The sequence below is a fragment of the Equus quagga genome, chromosome 13 (assembly GCF_021613505.1).
Source record: "Equus quagga isolate Etosha38 chromosome 13, UCLA_HA_Equagga_1.0, whole genome shotgun sequence".
Taxonomy (NCBI): domain Eukaryota; kingdom Metazoa; phylum Chordata; class Mammalia; order Perissodactyla; family Equidae; genus Equus; species Equus quagga.
This window is the reverse complement of record NC_060279.1, coordinates 92,453,472-92,471,019: the sequence shown is the minus strand read 5'-3', so window position 1 is coordinate 92,471,019 and position 17,548 is coordinate 92,453,472. Positions and strand designations below refer to the sequence as shown.

General features: G+C 57.4%; 1 protein-coding gene across 5 annotated transcripts; it reads right to left on the bottom strand.

The window, feature by feature from the left end:
• Nucleotides 1–1,931: 1,931 nt before the first annotated feature.
• PPP1R13L (protein phosphatase 1 regulatory subunit 13 like) lies at nt 1,932–16,033 on the bottom strand. 5 transcript variants are annotated; one of them, XM_046681934.1, is made up of 14 exons: nt 15,903–16,002; nt 12,713–12,870; nt 11,646–11,722; nt 11,411–11,553; nt 10,526–11,045; nt 10,337–10,435; nt 10,160–10,251; nt 9,393–9,849; nt 7,813–8,267; nt 5,532–5,663; nt 5,294–5,427; nt 5,029–5,195; nt 3,161–3,360; nt 1,932–2,508 (listed from the first exon to the last, which is right to left on the bottom strand). In XM_046681934.1, the coding sequence occupies exons 3-14, from the start codon at nt 11,698–11,700 to the stop codon at nt 2,470–2,472; spliced, it is 2,493 nt and encodes an 830-aa protein (XP_046537890.1). In that variant the 5' UTR covers nt 11,701–11,722; nt 12,713–12,870; nt 15,903–16,002; the 3' UTR covers nt 1,932–2,469. The 5 variants fall into 5 exon arrangements, with proteins under 5 accessions (XP_046537890.1, XP_046537886.1, XP_046537888.1 ...); XM_046681930.1 differs by lacking the exon at nt 12,713–12,870 and having other exon boundaries at nt 15,903–16,033; XM_046681932.1 differs by lacking the exon at nt 12,713–12,870 and having other exon boundaries at nt 11,646–11,727; nt 15,903–16,026.
• Between the last annotated feature and the right edge of the window lie 1,515 nt (nt 16,034–17,548).

The following is a 17,548-nucleotide window of genomic DNA, read 5'->3' as shown; positions in this document are numbered from 1 at the left end:
AATATCCAATGGAACACTTGAAAAATAGTAAGTACAGGTGCATACGAAATTAAGCAAGTGACAAAGGTAATTATTAATTCTCAAAAATCTGTCTGTGTAAGAGAGAAAATTGTAGTACGTTACGTGGCTCCACAGTGAAAATGAAGGGGAAGAAATCAACACAGACACAGGCAAGAAAATTTCCCAGAACCAAAGGGCCTGAAGCTCCAATTGAAAGGACATAATTGCAACATTATAAAAACTATTGATCGATATAAAAATTATGATATGAGGAGCCGGCCTCATGGCCGAGTGGTTAAGTTCATGTGCTCTGCTTCAGCGGCCCAAGGTTTCGCCAGTTCAGATCCTGGGTGCAGACACGGCACCGCTCATCAAACCATGCTGAGGCAGCATTCCACATGCCACAACTAGAAGGACCCACAACTAAAAACACACAATTATGTATCAGGGGGCTTTGGGGAGAAAAAGAAAAAATAAAATCTTTAAAAAAAAATTATGATATGATTTTGTTGGGAAGGGGGAAATGGGATTAGCCTAACAGAGCTCAAGCATCATCTACTGTACCAGGGAGTCAGTAGAGAATGTCTTCAACAGATAAGTCAAGAAGTAGCAATGTCTGGGGTGGGCCTGGTGGCACAGAGGTTAAATGCACACGTTCCACTTTGGCGGCCCAGGGTTCGTCAGTTCGGATACTGGGTGCGGACATGGCACCACTTGGCACACCATGCTGTGGCAGGCGTCCCATATATAAAGTAGAGGAAGATGGGCACGGATGTGAGCTCAGGGCCAGTCTTCCTCAGCAAAAAGAGGAAGATTAGCAGCAGATGTTAGCTCAGGGCCAATCTTCCTCAAAAAAAAAAAAAAAAGAAGTAGCAATGTCAACATATTATTTAGAGACATGAAAGAAAATAGCAGGAGAAACAGCTAAAGCAGCTGAAAAGAGGTGGCCTCTGGAGAGCAGACAGAAGAGTGGGGAGAGGGAACACAGACAACTGCTTTTTCTTGCTATAACCCCCTTAGTAATGTTTGGTTTTTAAAGGATATTCATGAAAACTGATGTGATAGAATTCAGATCTGTGGTTACCCCTGGGGAGGGGGACATGCATGCATTGACTGGGAAGGAGCACAGTGTTAGAGCTTCTGGACAATGGAAATGTTGTATACCAGCTCTTATCCAACAGAACTTTCTGGAATGATGAAACTGTTCTCTATCCTCACCCACTGAGCACTTGAAAAGTGGCTGGTGTGACTGAGGAACTAAACCCTTAATTTGTATTTAATCTCAATGTAAACAGTCACATGAGGTTGGTGGCGGTTGTACTGGATGTCGCAGACGATGACAATGCTGTAGCTTTATGATCTGTCAAAAAATACTCAGAAGAAATAAACGTTCGTGCTTTGTCAAAAATCTTCAAGGAGCAGATGATGAAATAAAGAAATGGGGCAGAAGCAAAGGAAAACCACTCTTCAGCGTTGTACCCTCAACAAGGCCACGTGGATTTCCATCAGATAAAGCCCTGTTGAGGACGACCTCACACACCGTAATTTCATCGCCACAAGGAAACAATCTACCATGAGCGAGAACCAGCAGATGCAACCAACCACAGGAGTAGAGGGCCCCACACTCAGACGATGGAATTATCAGACAGATACTATAAAAGTACTGTGCTTAAAAGGAACCCAAGCCATGAAAAAAGATCAAGACACTAAAAAAAAATAAATCAGGCGTATTTAAAAGAGGAAAGATGGATTTGCATAGGGGAAATGCCTTAGAAAGATTGCCATACAATATAATATAATATAATATAAGATAAGATAAGATAAGATAAGATAAGATAAGATAATAATGCCTTTTTAAGATTGGCTTGCCAAAAATAGTACCAAGGAGAAGCACTTATTAAGTCAGAAGGAATCAAAGAGGAGAAAGTCAATTTCTGTGCAAACTACCTTTATTTATAAAGAAAAACTTCCCCATTTTGGTATAAGACCAGTGCTGTGTGAAGGCACTTGATGGGGGGAGGTGGGGCTGGGACCTTGGGAGAGACCAAGGTGCCTCCCCTGCCCCAGAGGCTGCTGGGAGAGATGGGGGTGGAGGTGACTCCCGGGGAAATCCAGTGGAGGTGACCCATCCCAGGGTGGGATGGTGGGTTGGCTTGCTGTGAGGGAGGGGGAGGGGTTGCCAGTAGGAGTGGGTGGCACTTTGGACGGGATCTGATTTGGCAAATGGGTGTGTGGGGTCCTCTCTTGCCCCCAGTGATTCCCACCACAACCTCCCACCGCTAAGGCAGGTTTCTAAACTTAAGGCTGGGGCTTCTCCCCCCGGGGGCTTCCAGGGAAGCAGAGAGCTGGCAGCAAGGACCCCACCCCTGCAGGCCTTGGGGCCGGGGAGATGCGGCAGTCACGGAGAGGGAGGTGTGGAGCCAAGGCGGGCGGCTTCCTCCTGTCTCCCTGGGAAACATCCTCTCCCAGCTACACCTTATTCCTCTGAGGCTTCACCCTGGGGAAGAGCTGAGGCAAGACAGGGACTTCAGGCTCCAGGAGCTCGCGGGCCCCTTATTCCACCCCCAAATTTAATGCAGTCACCTGACGCCTCCAAGCACCAGATGCAGCCTTCCAATTACCAGCCCGTTGATGAAATGGAATATTCTGAGTCTCCCAGACGGCCTCTCCCTACCACCACGGCTATCCAGTTGGGATCCACCTCCATCCACCCCAAATTAAAAGGATCTTCTTCTCTCCTAGGAACAGAGATCCTGGTCTCCTCCCCTAACATAGCAGAATCTCCCTCAATTCTACCGTAATTTTACTAACCAATTCTTCCTCACCCTGTCCAATGCCTGTCACAAAAGTTTTCTCACCACCAGGCCTGTAATGGACAATTCTTTAACTTTTCCCTCGTCGTTCAGATGGGATTTTTCATTGCTCCCCATTAATATATTAAGGGATGACAATAAAAATATTTGGTTGAACATGAACCAGTCGACTTTTCTTTATCTCCCCCCATTACTATAATGGGCTTTTCCTCACCTCCCCACGATCGATAATGGACTCTTTTGACCCCCTCCCCTCCCCTATAATGGACTGTCCCTCTCGCCCCCTCTTCTTCCTCTGGCATCACCCCCTTCCCTAGAGGCCCGCACGACGTCTCTTCTGGGCTCACCCCGAAGTAGTTACGGGGCACGTAGCCCTCCTGGCCGTGCAGCGCGGCCCACCACCAGTCCGTCTCCTCCGGCCCGTCCCTCCGCAGCACGGTGACCGACTCGCCCTCGCGGAAGGACAGCTCGTCCCCGAACTCGGCACTGTAGTCCCAGAGCGCGTACACCACGCCGTTGTGCATCAGCCCCATGCTCTGCTCCACGTCTGAAACACCAAGCGGCCAGGATCGTGAGCGCCGGTCGAGGGGGACCAGGAACACTCAGGGGCACCAGACACACTGGGGACAGGGACGCGCCTTGGGATCTGGTGCCTGCCCTCGCTGGGGGACGAGACACCTGAGAACTCGTGTACCCCTGTCTGAAGAGGGGCGCTTGAGCTGGAGTCAGCTGCCGACACTGGCAGTCTCTGAAATTCAAGAACGCTGGGGTGCATCGTTAGGCCAACTCCCCCCGCCACCCCGAGGCAGGGTCAGTGGTCCCCACTCCCTCCTGTACACTGTGAAGTCCCCGCATCGCCCGCAGAGGTCCAGTCGCCTGCACCCCCCGCGGAAGTGGTACAGTCTCCATAAAGCTCTCAACCCCTCCTTCGGATGGTACAGCCCGACCCCTCCTCTCCTAAGTGCTCCCATCTCCCCCTTTGCAGATGGTGCAGTCCCCCCCGCCTCCCCCGCCCCCCCCCCCCCCAAGTGATAAAGTCTCCGAAGAGGATGTAACAACTTCTCCAGAAGGTCCAGCTCACTCAAGCCCCCCGACCCTTAAGTGGTAACATTTCCAGCAAGGATTTAGCCCCATTCCCAGATGGTATAGTCCACCACGTTCCCCCTCCTTAGTGGTTCAGTCCACTGGGGTCCAGTTTCTCCTCCCCTCCCCACCGGTGCTGTCCAATCTCTGTTTCGCCCTCACTGAACTCTCCTCTTCGGAGCAGTGATCCTCACATCTCCCAGGCTCGACCTACCTGTGACAAAGGTGTAATGGCGCCATCCTCACACTCAAAGGTTACAGCCCGCCCCCTCTTCAGGGGACGGCCTGCTTCCCGCCCAGCGATCCAGGCCCCGTCTGCCCAGCTCACCGGAAGGCAGTTGCTACAGCCCCACGGCTCTCACCCACCTCCTGCCAGGGGTGGCACAGCAGGCTGCCACGGAGCCCCATTGGGCTCTCCTCTCAAATACACTGTCCCACCCCCAGTTCCCGCAGTCTGCCTTTCTCCACCTCTGCGAAGTTCCTAACTCCCCCTAGGGTGCAATTCGCCCCTCCAGGTGTGCAATACAGACCCTACCGCCCCACGGGGCAGCCTGCCTCGTTCCTCCCATCGCCAGCCTAGGTCATGTGGCGCCCCTGCCGGAGATAAATGGTACAGCCTCGTGTCTCCCTCCAAGTGGAAGAGTCCCCAGGCCCGTCCCCAGAAGCCACGGCCTGCTCACCTGCCGGCTGTATGGTACTGTATCTCCCACAGGTAAGCACAGCCGCCCTGCCCAGCCTTACGCCAGGTAGATGGCATAGTCGGAACGTCCAACCCCGCCCCCCAGGTGAGAAAGCGGATGAAGGGCGAAATCTCCACGACCACCGTTCTCCCCGCAGGTGTCCAGCCTGCGGTACACCCCCGTGTCCCCCTCTCCCTCGAAGGTGAAGATCCGTTCCCCCCGCACACCTTGCTTGCACCTGCCGCGTGGGAGATCCAGTCCCCCAACCTGGCGGGCGCTCCATCCCGCAGCCCCCTGCTCTGCGATGCGGCCACATGGTTGGCACAGCCCCCACGTCCTCTCCCTCCTGAGTGGCAGTCTGCCGCGCCCTCCCCCCAACACTTGCCAGCTGGGCGGCTCCGTCCCCACGACCCGCTCCCCCAGAGGTGGCCCAGTCCCGCCTCGCCTCGCACCTGCCAGGTAAGTGGCGCAGTCCGCGTAACCCTCGCGGTAGGGGTCGCACTTCTCGATGGCGGTGGCGCCGTCGCTTATGGTGGTGGCGAAGATCGCCGCGCCGTGCTGCACCAGCGCCGTGCAGATGGCCGTGTCGTTGCACGACGCCGCGCAGTGCAACGGTGTCCTAGGCACGGGAGGCGTGCGTGAGCCGCGCGTTCGCCCGCGGGGCCCCAGGCCGCCGCGCGCTCCCCGCCCCACGCCGCCCCGCCGGGCAGGGCTCACCAGCCGTGGCTGTCGGGGGAGTTGACATTGGCGCCGGCCGCGATGAGGAAGTCCACGATGGGGTAGTTGGCGCCGCAGATGGCGTTGTGCAGGGCGGTGATGCCCTCCTCGTTGGGCTGGCTCGGGTCGTTCATCTGGGGGTGGGGGTGGAGCCGGGGGACCAGGAGGCTCAGTCCCGCGGCTGCCATCCCGCGCCCGCCGCCCCCAGCCCGCCAGCCTGCCCCTTGGCGGCGCTCACCTCCTTCACCGCCTGCTGCACCACCTCCAGCTCCCCGGTCAGCGCCGCGTCCAGCAGCAGCACCAGAGGGTTGAGGCGCGCGCGGCGGGCCTTGCGCGGGGAGCCCACCTTCCGCAGCACGGAGCGCATCTCCTGGGAGACAGGGCGGAGAGGGGTGGGGCGGGCTTCAATGACTTGGAGGGATTATCAATTCCCCCATTACTCAGAGTGGGAAACACAGACTCAGGGACCATGCGGCAGCTACACCGGGTCATCCAACTAGACAGAAGGAGGGCTGCGAGGGAACCCAGGGAGGTCCAGAGCCTGAGTCCAGAGCGCCAGGAGGATGGGGCGCCTCGGTTCCGCAGCCTCCGGTTCCCTCCAACAGTCAGGGCGCCCGTTGATTTTGCAATGCTGCGCCCTGAGACGCGAGAGGAACCTGGAAGACCCTGGAACTGATGATCGTGCAAGCCAGATATTCAACCCATCCACAGTCTCATTTCTTTTATAAAAAATAAATGGTATGAAGCACGCATGACAAAAATGTTACCAAGTGTTCATTCCAGATGGTTGGAATTAGAATATTTATCATATTACTCCTTGTGCATTCTTATTGTTGATTTTCAAGTGCCCTCCTGCAAGGCTGATTTATTCTGAGCACGTAGCATTCAGGATTCTGGTCTTGGCTGTCCGTGATCTCAAGATTCTAGAATTCAGAGATCTCAAGAGCCCAAGAATTTCAAAATTCTCCCATGCTCAGTTATTTCAAGTTTCCAATATGTCCTGAGTCCGGAAATGCTGTTGTGTCATTTCAAATTGCCAAGGACCCAGGACATTACGTCCCCAAGATTCTGTGATTGAGAACTTTAATATTTGATGGTTAGGATTTCACGCCAAAATATTGGGAGGAAATACTCAAAATGTTAAGCACGGTTCTGAGTGCTGTCATTTTGGCCTCTTGATTCCACTTTGATCTATTTCCTCCCAGTTTCTGTGGTCTTTGTGTATTCCTTTCCAGTGGGAAGTGTTCAGTGAAAATATAATCCTGTTTTACAACACGTTAGTGCACTAATGTGTGATTTTATGATTCAAGTGATAAGAGTCTCTAATTTTCAGTTGTGACGGCTTCAAGAATCAGTAACAACCAGGGTCTGTGTTAGTAACTTTTAAATTCTAAGATCCTGTTCTTCAAACCTCCAGGGCTCCAGGATTCTGAAATGTCACTGTTCTGAGGTGGGGGTGCCAGGACTGAATTCTTGCATTCTGTGAGTTTTCAGGTTTCTCTGTGGCTGGGACTTTGTGCCACTTGACCATTTCAAGACCATTTCTTCCGTTCTTGATTTCAAGACCCTGAGCCTCAACATTTCTTGGCTCCACCCTCGAGAGGGCCTGGGAATAGGCATTTTGGGGTGTCTACCTGGCCCCCATTTCTTCCCTGGGAATTGTTCTCCTCCCTCTGTCTACCCACACTGAGCGATCAGGACTGTTTCATGTGACTACACTCCCCAGCCCAAGGCAAAATGCACTATATTAATATATTAATCCTCATAGCAACCCTATGGTTATTCTCACTCCTCTTTTACAGATGAGGAAACGGAGGCCCAGAGAGGTTAAGTGTCTTGCCTAAGGTTGCACAGCTAAGTGCTGCAGAGCTGGAATTTGAACCCAGGCAGCCGAGCTCTGCAGCTGGTTCACTTAACCACAACACCCACAGCCTCAGAGACCAGAGACGCACTCTTGAAAATTTGAATGAAAGCAGCTCTGAGTGGAGTCAGAGGACGCCATGGACTTGAACTGAGAGGTCACTGTGAGTCAGGGCTGGGTGGGCCATTTCTAGCCATGGCCCGGGTGGCTGAGATGTCAGAGGAGAGAGCAGATCCCCAGAGGAGGCAGACCCGAGATCCTGTATGGCACCCGGGGAGAGAAATGGTGATTGCCTTGACTCAGGCAGGCTTTCCAAGTCCCAGAATAAACCCACTGTCATGCCAAGACGCAGTCACCTCCAAGTTGTAAGACTCCGAGATTCCTAAAGGATGCCCTGGGGGGCAGGTTATCGGGGAGGAGCAGAGAAAGTCTCTGTGCAGCCAAGACTTCCAGATGCCCCTCCATATATACTCTCCCTTGCTTCTGAGGATGGGCACACCTAGATTAAGGACTACATTTCCCAGGCCCCCTTGAGGCTGGGTTCCTGGCCAATGGGATGTGGCAGATGGGATGTGTGCAATTTCCAGCGGTCCTCAAAGGGAAGGGTCACTCCCATATGCTAACTGATACACCCCCCGTTTCCTCCTATGTTACTTACCATGCTCTGCGGCTGCTCTGGTGGGCTGCTCTGGGGTGGGGCCGGGGGTGGTATGGGAGCTGGTGGGGCAGGAGCAGGGGGCCCCGCCCTGGCCTCAGATCCCTCAGTGATGGGGGACAGCTCGGGCTCAGGCCCCCCAGGCCCGCCGTGCCGATGGAAGAGGCGGTTAATGATCTGCTGGTATTGCTTCTTGTGGGTGGGAGGCAGGGCTACAGCAGGGCTCTGCTCCATGGAGCCCCTGCGTTTGAGGGGCCGGGGAATCTCCGCCAGCACCCGTGCCACCTCCTCCAGCTCAGGCACCGACTGTGCCTCAGGCGGCAGCGCTGGCTGCAGCCGTGTGGGGCTGAGGGGCCGAGTTACAGCGCCTTCATCTGCATCGCCAGCCTCCAGCACTGGCGTCAGCAGCCCCTCCAGCTCTGGCTCAGGCTCCAGCTCAGCGGGTGGTTTGGGGGTGCCTAGAAGGATCAAGAGCCCCATCAGAGGAGGGTTCCCTGGGCGACCCCCAAGACTCCCTCCCCACAACTTCCAGGACCCAATTTGCTGTGTGACCTCAGGGAAGTTCCTTGCTCTCTCTGAGCTACACTTTGCCTGGGCTGTGAATAATATACAATGATGACATCTCCCATGAGTCAAGCACTTACATGTACTCGGCACTTTCCGTGCCTGTCCTACTGAATTCTCACCACTACCTTGTGAGGTAGATCTGGCTATCATCTCCTTATTACAGAAAGGGAAACTGAGTTCAGAGAGGGCAAGTCAGTTGCCCAAAGCCACACAGTTGGGATCTGAACTCAGTTCTATCGGACTCCAGAATCTGTGTGCCTACCATCATGACAGACTAGACTTTCTAAGATTCTAAGAATTTCCTCTCCTAACATCTTGGGCACAAAACTCCTGCTGGGACCAGAATCTTGGTGCTTGATGCTCTTCTTATTTCTCTCTATCAGAGCTTCTAAAGCAGGTAGAAATAATGATGACTCCCAATACATTATTCCATTGAATGCCCATCATAATCCATGAGGTAGGTATTATCAATCTCTCTTCACAGATGAGAAAATGGAAGCTCAGAGAGGTTAACTAATTTATCTGGAGTTACACAGCAAGTCAGTGGTGGAGAGGGGCTCAAAACCCACTCTGCTTAACTCCAGGCCCTGCACCGGTCTCACACCAAAAAATATTAATAGTTATTATAACTAACATGACAGCTATCAAGGGCTTACTATACATCAGGCTCTATTTTAAGGACTGCATATGGATTAAGTAATCTAACACCGTATCCCGATAAGATAGGTTCTATCATCATTCATCTTTTATGCTGAAGGAAATTGAGGTCCAGAGAGGTTAAGTGACTTGCCCAAGGTCACACGGCATGGAGCTAGGCAGTCCGACTCCAGGGTCCATGCTTGACTGCTGCACTATCCCTGGTTCCTAAGCAAATTCCCAAGCTCATCTGGCCTAGCTGTCTGCAGGGGCAGTGTCTGCACACAGGGGTTTGGCTGTGATGGCTTCCTCAACTGGTGTGGTCCCAGCCATTTGTCCTCCCTTCCCCAAGCCCTCTGGGCCCCCCACTGCTGACTCACCTTCGCTCACAGGGGACCAGGTCTGTTGGGAGGGCTGGGGGGCTGGGGCAGGGGGTTGAGGCTGGGACTGAGGCTGAGGTTGTGGTTGGGGCTGAGATTGGGGGGGTAGCTGGGGCTGGGGGGGCGCCTGGGGCTGGGGAGGGAGCTTGGGCGGGGGAGCTCTGGAGAAGATGGGGGAGCCAGGGAGCATGGCCCTGCTGGCCCCATGCTCCCAGAAGGCGTTCTGCAGCTTGAATATCATGCTGAGGGGGATGGGGCGCTGGCGGGGGGCCGCGCGGGGCTGGGGGCTGGACGGAGGCATGGGGATGCGGCTGACAGGCTGCCAGCTGCGGGGCAAAGTGCCTGATGGCCCCGCGGAGCCCAGCGATCGGCGGTAGCTGCCCACATCGGAACGCCTGTCGTTGGCCAGAGGGGAGACCTTGTAATTGCGAGGCAGGGTGGCGCTGGTGAGGTTGTCCTGGGGCAGAAAGAGGGAAGGAGGGAAAGACGAAGGGGCTCAGGTGGGAGCAAGATGGGGATAAAGGAACAGTAAGGAAAGGGGGCGGGGAGGAGGGAGGAATGGGCAAAAGGGGAGAAGGGAGAGGAGGGGAGGGAAGCCAGAGGGAGTGAGGGAGCGGAAAGAGAGTCAGGGAGAAGGTGGGACCCAGGGTAAAGAAGGAAGAGCGTGGGGAAGGGCACGGAAACTGAGGGCGAAGCCAGGAGGGAGAGACTGACCCTGATCCCGCTCCCAGCCCTTGCCCACCAGCCCCTCCCCAGCCGCCCCTCACCTTGCTGGAGGCCCCCAGCCCGTCCAGGCTGCTTTCTCTCCAGGGCAACAGCTGCGGGCCCGGCGAGGAGGGCCGCGCAAAGACATCCAAGCCTGCGAAGGGGGAATCATTAGGGTCTTGGGGGGGGGGGGGTGCTTTCCTCTGCCTCCCCCACTCCCCCGGCCTCCCATCACTCACGTTCATAAGTCCCTGTCTGCGAAGACTTCTTCTCGTAAGCCACGTCCAGGTCAGACTCGTTCCAGGCTTTGGGGGGCCGCCGGCGCAGCGTCAGGTCGTCTGGGGAGAGGGGGTGAAGGGGGGATAAGGGGGAAGGCTGGTCCCGGCCGTGCACCCCTCCCACCCCCCAAGTCCGGCCCCCTGGTTCACCTTGCGCGCGCAGAGGCGGGGCGAAGGCGCTGCCGCCCGCGCCCAGCAGGGGGCCCCCGAAGGCCGCCGGCCCGTCGTAGCCCGAGAGCGAGGGGCGCGGCGAGGGCCCCCGCTCGGGGAAGAAGGCCTGGGGCCCCTCGGCCAGGGGGCTGCCACGGGGGGAACCGGCGCGGCCCAGGAAGTCGAAGGGCGCGGGGGAACCCTGCTGGCGCAGCGGGCCCCCGCCGGGCCGCGGAGAGGGCGCGCGGCCGAGGGAGCTGCCCGCGCCATCGAAGGCGCGCTGCCGGGGCGAGGGCGCGCGGTCCAGGGTGCCGTAGGCGTCCGGCTGCAGGTAGAGCGGGGTGCGCGGGGGCGAGGGCCGGCCCTTAGGGGACAGCGGGCTGTAGTGCAGAGTCGGGGCGCTCTCGGAGCGTCCGAACGAGGTGTCTGCGCCGTCGGTGATCGTCTTTCGGGGGGACCCGCGGCTGCCGAAGGGGTCAAGGACCGGGCTGGAGCTGTACCGGGACAGCTGTGGGGAGGCCTGGATATTGAGGGGTCAAAGGAGACATTAGTAGAGGCGTTGGTAGGTGATCAAAAGAGGTCATCAAAAATCAACTAAGGGGAGTTGGAGTGGGAGATTAACGCACGGGGAGCCCAGGTGAGGGGTGTTGGGGAGAGTCCTGAAACCGGGGCTGAGGCTAGCCCATCCAGGGCCTTTGCGCCGCTTAGAAAAAGGCCCCTTTCCTTCCGAGGGTCCCATTGGATGTCCACTTCCACCTGGTCCCTTCTTTAGAGTTCCCTTCAATAGCGCACCACTTGCACACCTCTGTGGAGCAGCCCTGCCTGAACTCTGGGCGTAAAGAAGCTGGCTTTGGGGACTGGGGGGGGGGGGGGGGGCGGGCCCCCCCGGGGGGGGGCTCCGGCCTGCGAGCCAGGAGGCGCCGGCGAGTCGGACCACAGCGACTCCAACTGCTTGGTCAGTTCGTCCACCTTGGCTGCCGCCGTGTCCAGCTCCATCTGCTTCAGGTCCATGTGCTTCATGGCCAGAGCTGCGCGGGTGGGAGTGGCGGTAAGGACCAGGGCCCCGCCTCTGCCCCTCGCCAGCCCCGCCCCGGCCAGCCCCGCCCCCTCCCTTGCTCACACTGGAAGTTCAGGTCCAGGAGGTCCCGCGCGCTCTGGAACGCCTCGCTGTCCATGGTGCCGGCCGGAGCGGGGCGCCTGCGCTGCGGGGACAGACTTCTTAGACGGCGCCCTCCAGACCCCGCCCGCAGAGCTGGGCGAGGAGGAGCCGGGCAGCGCTTTTACTTTCCTAGTTCCTTCCACTGGAAGCGCTACGCTCCTCCACTTCCCGGGCTGGGAAATGCCAGCTCCTTCAAAGTCCTCTTGGAAGGCTCGGGACAATTCACTCTCTTTACGTGGCTTCTTGCCCATCTCTCTATCTCAGCCCTAATAAGACTTGAATCATCCCTTCAATACCCATTGATCACCTACTATGTGTCGGCACTGTAGTGCACAGAGGATGCAATAATAACTATCCATTACTGAATGCCTACTAGGGATCAGGCAGACAGTGTGTTGGATGCTGGGGGTAGTTTTTAAAATAATAATTGTGCTGCCAACGGTGTGTCAGGACCTGTGCTGGTTGCTTGAGGGTCTAATGAAATAAAACCACCATTTATTGAGGGGCCACTGCCTCCGAGAATTGTGCCAAAGACTTTACACCCGATACCTCATTCCAAGGTTAAAACCGCCATGGCAGTCAAGAAAGTGGGGCTCAGAAACATTTGTTCAAATTCACCCTGCAAGAAGTCAGCATAGTAGGTTTCCCATCAGATCGAACTTGTCATTCTGGGTCATCTCCATCAGACTGGAGGGGCCCCAGAGGGCAGGGACCACTCGGCTTCCTCTCCCCAGAGTCCCCACCCAGACGAGACCTGGTTTGCACAGACTCAGCATTAACAGGAACAACAGGGAGGTGGCCACGGGTGGCTGGCCGCTGTGGTCACCGGCCCAGTGGGAGGGAGCCAGGCCACCAGGAACCGGTCAGGCCAGCATCCCCATCCCATGGCAGCCACCACACCCATCAGCTCTGCCACCTCCCCGGCTACACCGACCTCTCAGCTTTGGCTGGGTGGTGCAGGCGTGGGCCGCGGGGCGGGCGGGGGCATGCTGCTTCCTGCCTGTGTCTGGGGAAACTCAGAACAGAACCTGTTGGGGCTGGTGGCTCATCTGGGTGTGTTGGGAGCGTGTGACCTTGGTGATGATGAGTCCGCTCCACTCCTCGGGCCTCAGTTTCCCCAAGAATGAAAGGAGGAGGCAAATCGGCTATTCTGAGAGGTCTCTTCAATCTCTCGGAGGCCTCGATTCTGAAATTGTAAGGACTCTGAGGTTGTAAGTGAAGTTCTACAGAGCCTAAAACTCTCAGCTTGAGAGTCTATTGTTTGCAAGTGCTGGGTCTAAGACTCTATCTTTGGAACATTCTAGAATTCTGCAGGTTGGCTAGCCTAGATTTCTCCATCTCCATGCACCATTCTATCTACCGCAGGATTCCACTGTCAGAAAAGTCTAGGTGAATGCGGGGCATAGTGGAGTGGCTAAGAGCAAGAGTTAAGAAGCCGGACTTCCAGGGTTCGGATCTGGCCGCATCACTGTCCGACCCTGATAAGAGGGCCGCTCGGTCTGTAAAATGGGGACATATAGTAGGCCACCTTGGAGGACTGTCGTGAGGACCCAACTGGCCAGACGGTGCCAGAGGAACCACAGCTCTGAGAACTGAGTCTCAGAAAGCGGGGACTACAGGAATGAAAACTCGGCTTTCAAAATCCGAGACACCCAGGAAACACTCTGCAAGTGTCTGTTAAAATATAAAAGGGAACCATCCCATGCAGCGTCCAGGGCCAGCATTCTGACAGCGGGCGGTTCTTGGGGCATTTCAAGACTTCCCAAATTCTAAGACTCTCAGATCCCACGCTGACATCCTCTGGCTGCAAAGGAAATGCCAGACCTGGGCGTGGGGCCGGCGCGGGCGGAGGGGGGTCGGGGCCGCCAGGGGGCGCTCCGGGGCACGGCCCGACCCCAGCCCGGCGGGCGGACCGCGCCTGAGCTCAGCCCCCGGGAATGCGCGGCGGGCCCGGGCAGGTGCGGCACCTCCGGCGGAGAGGAGCGCGGGCAGGGCGGGGCGCGGGGGCGGCCCGGGCCGCGCCTCTGCTCCCTGGCCCCTGCCCTCCGCCCCCAGGTCCTCTCCGCCGGGCTCCGCTCCAGCCCCAGCCTCTGCTCCCTCCTCCCCTCCACCCCTAGATCTCCTTCCCCGGTTTCCTGGGCACCCGAGCCAGGTTAAGCATCCCGGGGGGCTCCCTGGAGGAATCATCCTCAGTAGGAACCGTGTCAGAGCGCCAGGCTGGGCTGGGAATACCCAACTTGGAATCTGACAGTTCTGACTTGGTTTCCCCCTCTGTGGACGTCTGTGGAATGGGCTATTCAGCTTCTCTGTGCCTCAGTTTCCTCGTGTGTGTAATGGGGGAATTAACACCTTCACCTCAAAGGGGTGTGAAGTTTGAGTGACATAATTTATATTGTGTTTAGAATAGTGCAGAGCGTGAAATAAAGTTCACACCTATAGGATCCTTAATGACCGGCCTTCCTTGGCTGGTCATTAAGATAACCCAGGGTCTCGAACGGACTGAGGGCTCAAGACCCAAAATAATTTCTTTTCCCCTAAAAGGGCCCTGTAAACTCTTCCTGAGATTCCTAAAAACCCTGAGTTTTGACCTCTGGTGACACTACTTCCTGACCCCTAAATTTTCCCCACACATTCCTGAGTTCTGGCCAGTGGTCATCCCCAATACTTTAGGCACAGGGGCGTGGGGAGCCCTGGAAGATTCCAGACAGAAGGTGGCAAAAGCTCAGGGTGTGGGCTGTGCTTGCTCTCCAGCCTCAGTTTCCCCGCTGGAGTAGGGAGAAGGCATTCCCTAGGGTGGGGTCACCAAACCTCATTGCAAGCGACACCCTTGGGCAGTTGCCTGAGACTTCTGTAGACAATGGGAACCATCCCGTGTACCTGCCAGCCCTGAGCCTGGCACGCTGTGAGTTCTGTCTTGGCAGCCACAGTTATTATTTTTAATTTCATCTCGGGCCATCACCCAATGCCCTTCAAGCTCAGACATTAGGAAGTTCTTCCTTCTCTCAGCAGAACCCCCTCTTCCCCCCCCCCCCCCCCACTTTTTAATCCTCTCACATGATGCATGGGGGTGGAGAGAAGGGGGAGACAGACAGAGGGAGGGGCCGGGCCCTGCCCTCCCCCAACTTCAAGGACAGGCACACCTCCAGAATTAGAGTCCGTGCCTCCCTTATCTCCCACTACCTCGGGTCAGACACATGGGGGCGGAGGTGACATTTCTCATCGCAGGGTCAGGGAGAGGAGCCCTGAGAGGGAGAAGGTTAGTCAGAAAATCTGGTGGGAGTGGATGGGATCTCGTCCCCCAGGGAGCTGCAAGGGGAAAGGGGGGCCAAATCCTGACCCCCAACTCTGCTGCCTATGTGACCTCTAAGGCTCAGTTTACCCTCTTCCTCTCTGTGCAATGGCTGTATAGGACCCAGCCATGCCAGCCTCCCAGAATCCAATCCCACCTTCTGGAATTCTGCCCTGGGTTCCAGAAGGTCCTCAGCGAAACCCAGATATTTCCCACCTCCACGGGACAATCGGAGGCTGCCCCCCGCCCCCGCCAGGGGGCGCCCTGGGGCGGAGGTCCCTCCTCTGGTTAGGCAGGTCTGACGCCCCGGTTAATGACATGTTGGGGATCGCGCAGCGGCACACAGGAGGTTGGAGCGCTGCCCCGGTTCCCCTCCCTTGCCCCCACCCCAGATCCGGAAAGGAGGGGGAGCGCCGGGATACAGCCTCCGGGGGGACCCCGGGTGCTCGTCCTGCTCCATTTCAGGGGCCCAGATTCCACTATCCCCACCCCACTCCTAATTCTTCTCGGAGACCTAGAGCCTCGGGCGAGAAGGCAGCTGGAGGGTGGCAAGGGTGGCCGTCCCTTCCACGGCCGCAGCAGTCTGAGCCTCCCATTTCTGCCCAAGACTCAGGGATCCGATACCCCAGTTCTACTCAAGGACTCAGACTTCCGAGAGCCCCCAATTCGAGGGACTCAGGAGTCCCAGCTCCAAAGTTTCCCCGGGACCAAGGCGTGCGAACCCTCCACTCCAAGAACTCAGGCGTCTGAGCCCCCTTTCCTTCTGCCCAGTAAATGAGGCATCCGAGTTCTCGCCTTCCCAGCACCCTGGCGTCTGCGCACCCAATTCCGCCCGGGGACCTGGCGTCCGAGTCCACTCCCAGTCCTCCCAGGGACGCGGGTGTCGAGCTCCTTCAGAGCCGCTGGACCCCAGGGCGGGTGGAACTCACGGATCCGGGGCAGATCCTGGCATCGGGGGGCTTCCTCCGGCTCCGGCTCTGGCTGCGGGGAGCGGAGGATGGGGCGGGGCAGGCGCCGGGAACAGGTTAGACGACGTGACTCCCGCTGGAGAGAGGCGGGTCCCGGAGGGGAGGGGGAGCCGGGGTCGCCTTGAGTACCTTGGGACTTGTAGTCCCGGAGGAGTAGGACGCAGACTGAGACATTCCCATTTGGACTCACCCAAAGTCCATTTCACAGACAGGAAGGGCGAGGTCCGGAAGCCGAGAGTGACCTGGCCACACAGTTAAGAGTTCAGACTCCCACCTCGCTGTGGCTGCAGGAGGCGGACTCCCGAGTCCCTGCCCCACCCCTCCAGGCTCAGTTTCCCCTTTCTTGAGTGATGATTTGGATGCTACCATAGGGGTCGAAGGTTAGAGGCCCGGGGAGACTCACATACCCCGCCCCTAAGGTGAGAAAAGCGCCTTGATAAATCAGTATCCCCTCGGGTCTCTGAGCCTCAATTCCCCCGTCGGTAAAAAGGGCGACTCGGATCTTTACTGGACTTCCAGCAACAGTCCCCAAAGTCGGAGACTGGGACTACAATCCCCAGCAGCTTCCGCGACGGACATCGGGCGCCTCCCCGCCTCGCCTCCTCTGGGAATTGTAGTCCCGGAGCCCGCAGGGGCGGCGCCCGGGGTTCTCGCCCACGCGCGGGAACTGCCTGGGGACCCCAGGCCGAGGGAACGCGTCCCCTTCCCCTGGTCCTCTCCGTTCTGGGAAGTCGCTCCCTCCCTGAGAAGGAGGGCGTCCCAATTCTGGAGTAGGATCCGAAATCTCGGCAGAGGGGGCGGGAAGCGGCGCTGACACACTGGCCAGGAATGCAGTCGGGTCGCCCTGTCTAGCCGCTGTCCGCGGCTGCACCCGCCGCCCCACGCCGTGCGGTCCCTGTGGAAAGGGGCGTGCGCGTGTCCCCCAAGTCTGCGTCCACGTGCCGCTGTTTACACGCGCCCCGGGGCAAGGAAGGGGCTCTGCTCCGGACTCCTACTCCCTCTCCCTTCCTCAAAGCCTTCGAGAATGTCCCCCACGCACGAGACTAAATCCTCCGGGGCATCTACCCGTCTCATTTGATCCACACGCCCCGCCCCTTAGTGCGCACCACCCCACGCGTGTCTAGCTCGGGAGTCTAGAGGCTCCGCCCCGGGACCCGCAGGCCCCTCCCCCTATGTTTCCCGCTCCCCTGCAGCCCAGAAGCCCCGCCCCTCGGGAGGAATGACCCCCCCATTCCTCCATTTTCCATCTCTCACTCATATTCTGAAATTCCCAGGCATCTAGGCCTCCCCAGAAGGAATTCTAACACTGAAAGCACAGCCCTACCAACCGCGACTCTTACCTGTCTCTTTAAGAATTTCAGACCAATCGATCTTCCTGTCTCTTTAAGAGCTGGGTCCTAGCAATGTGGCTGCCCCTTTAAGGCGACGTTGGAGCAAAGAATGTCAGAGAAACCGGGGGGAGACCCGCTGGAACCTGATGCGGTTCTAACTTCCGCCCGACAGCGCATCCGCTGCTTTCGGGAGCAGATTTTCGAGCAAAGACGTCTGCCTTGGTTGTCTGCTCTGCACAAGTGGAAATTTGCCCCAATTGTGCTCCTAGAGCGAGC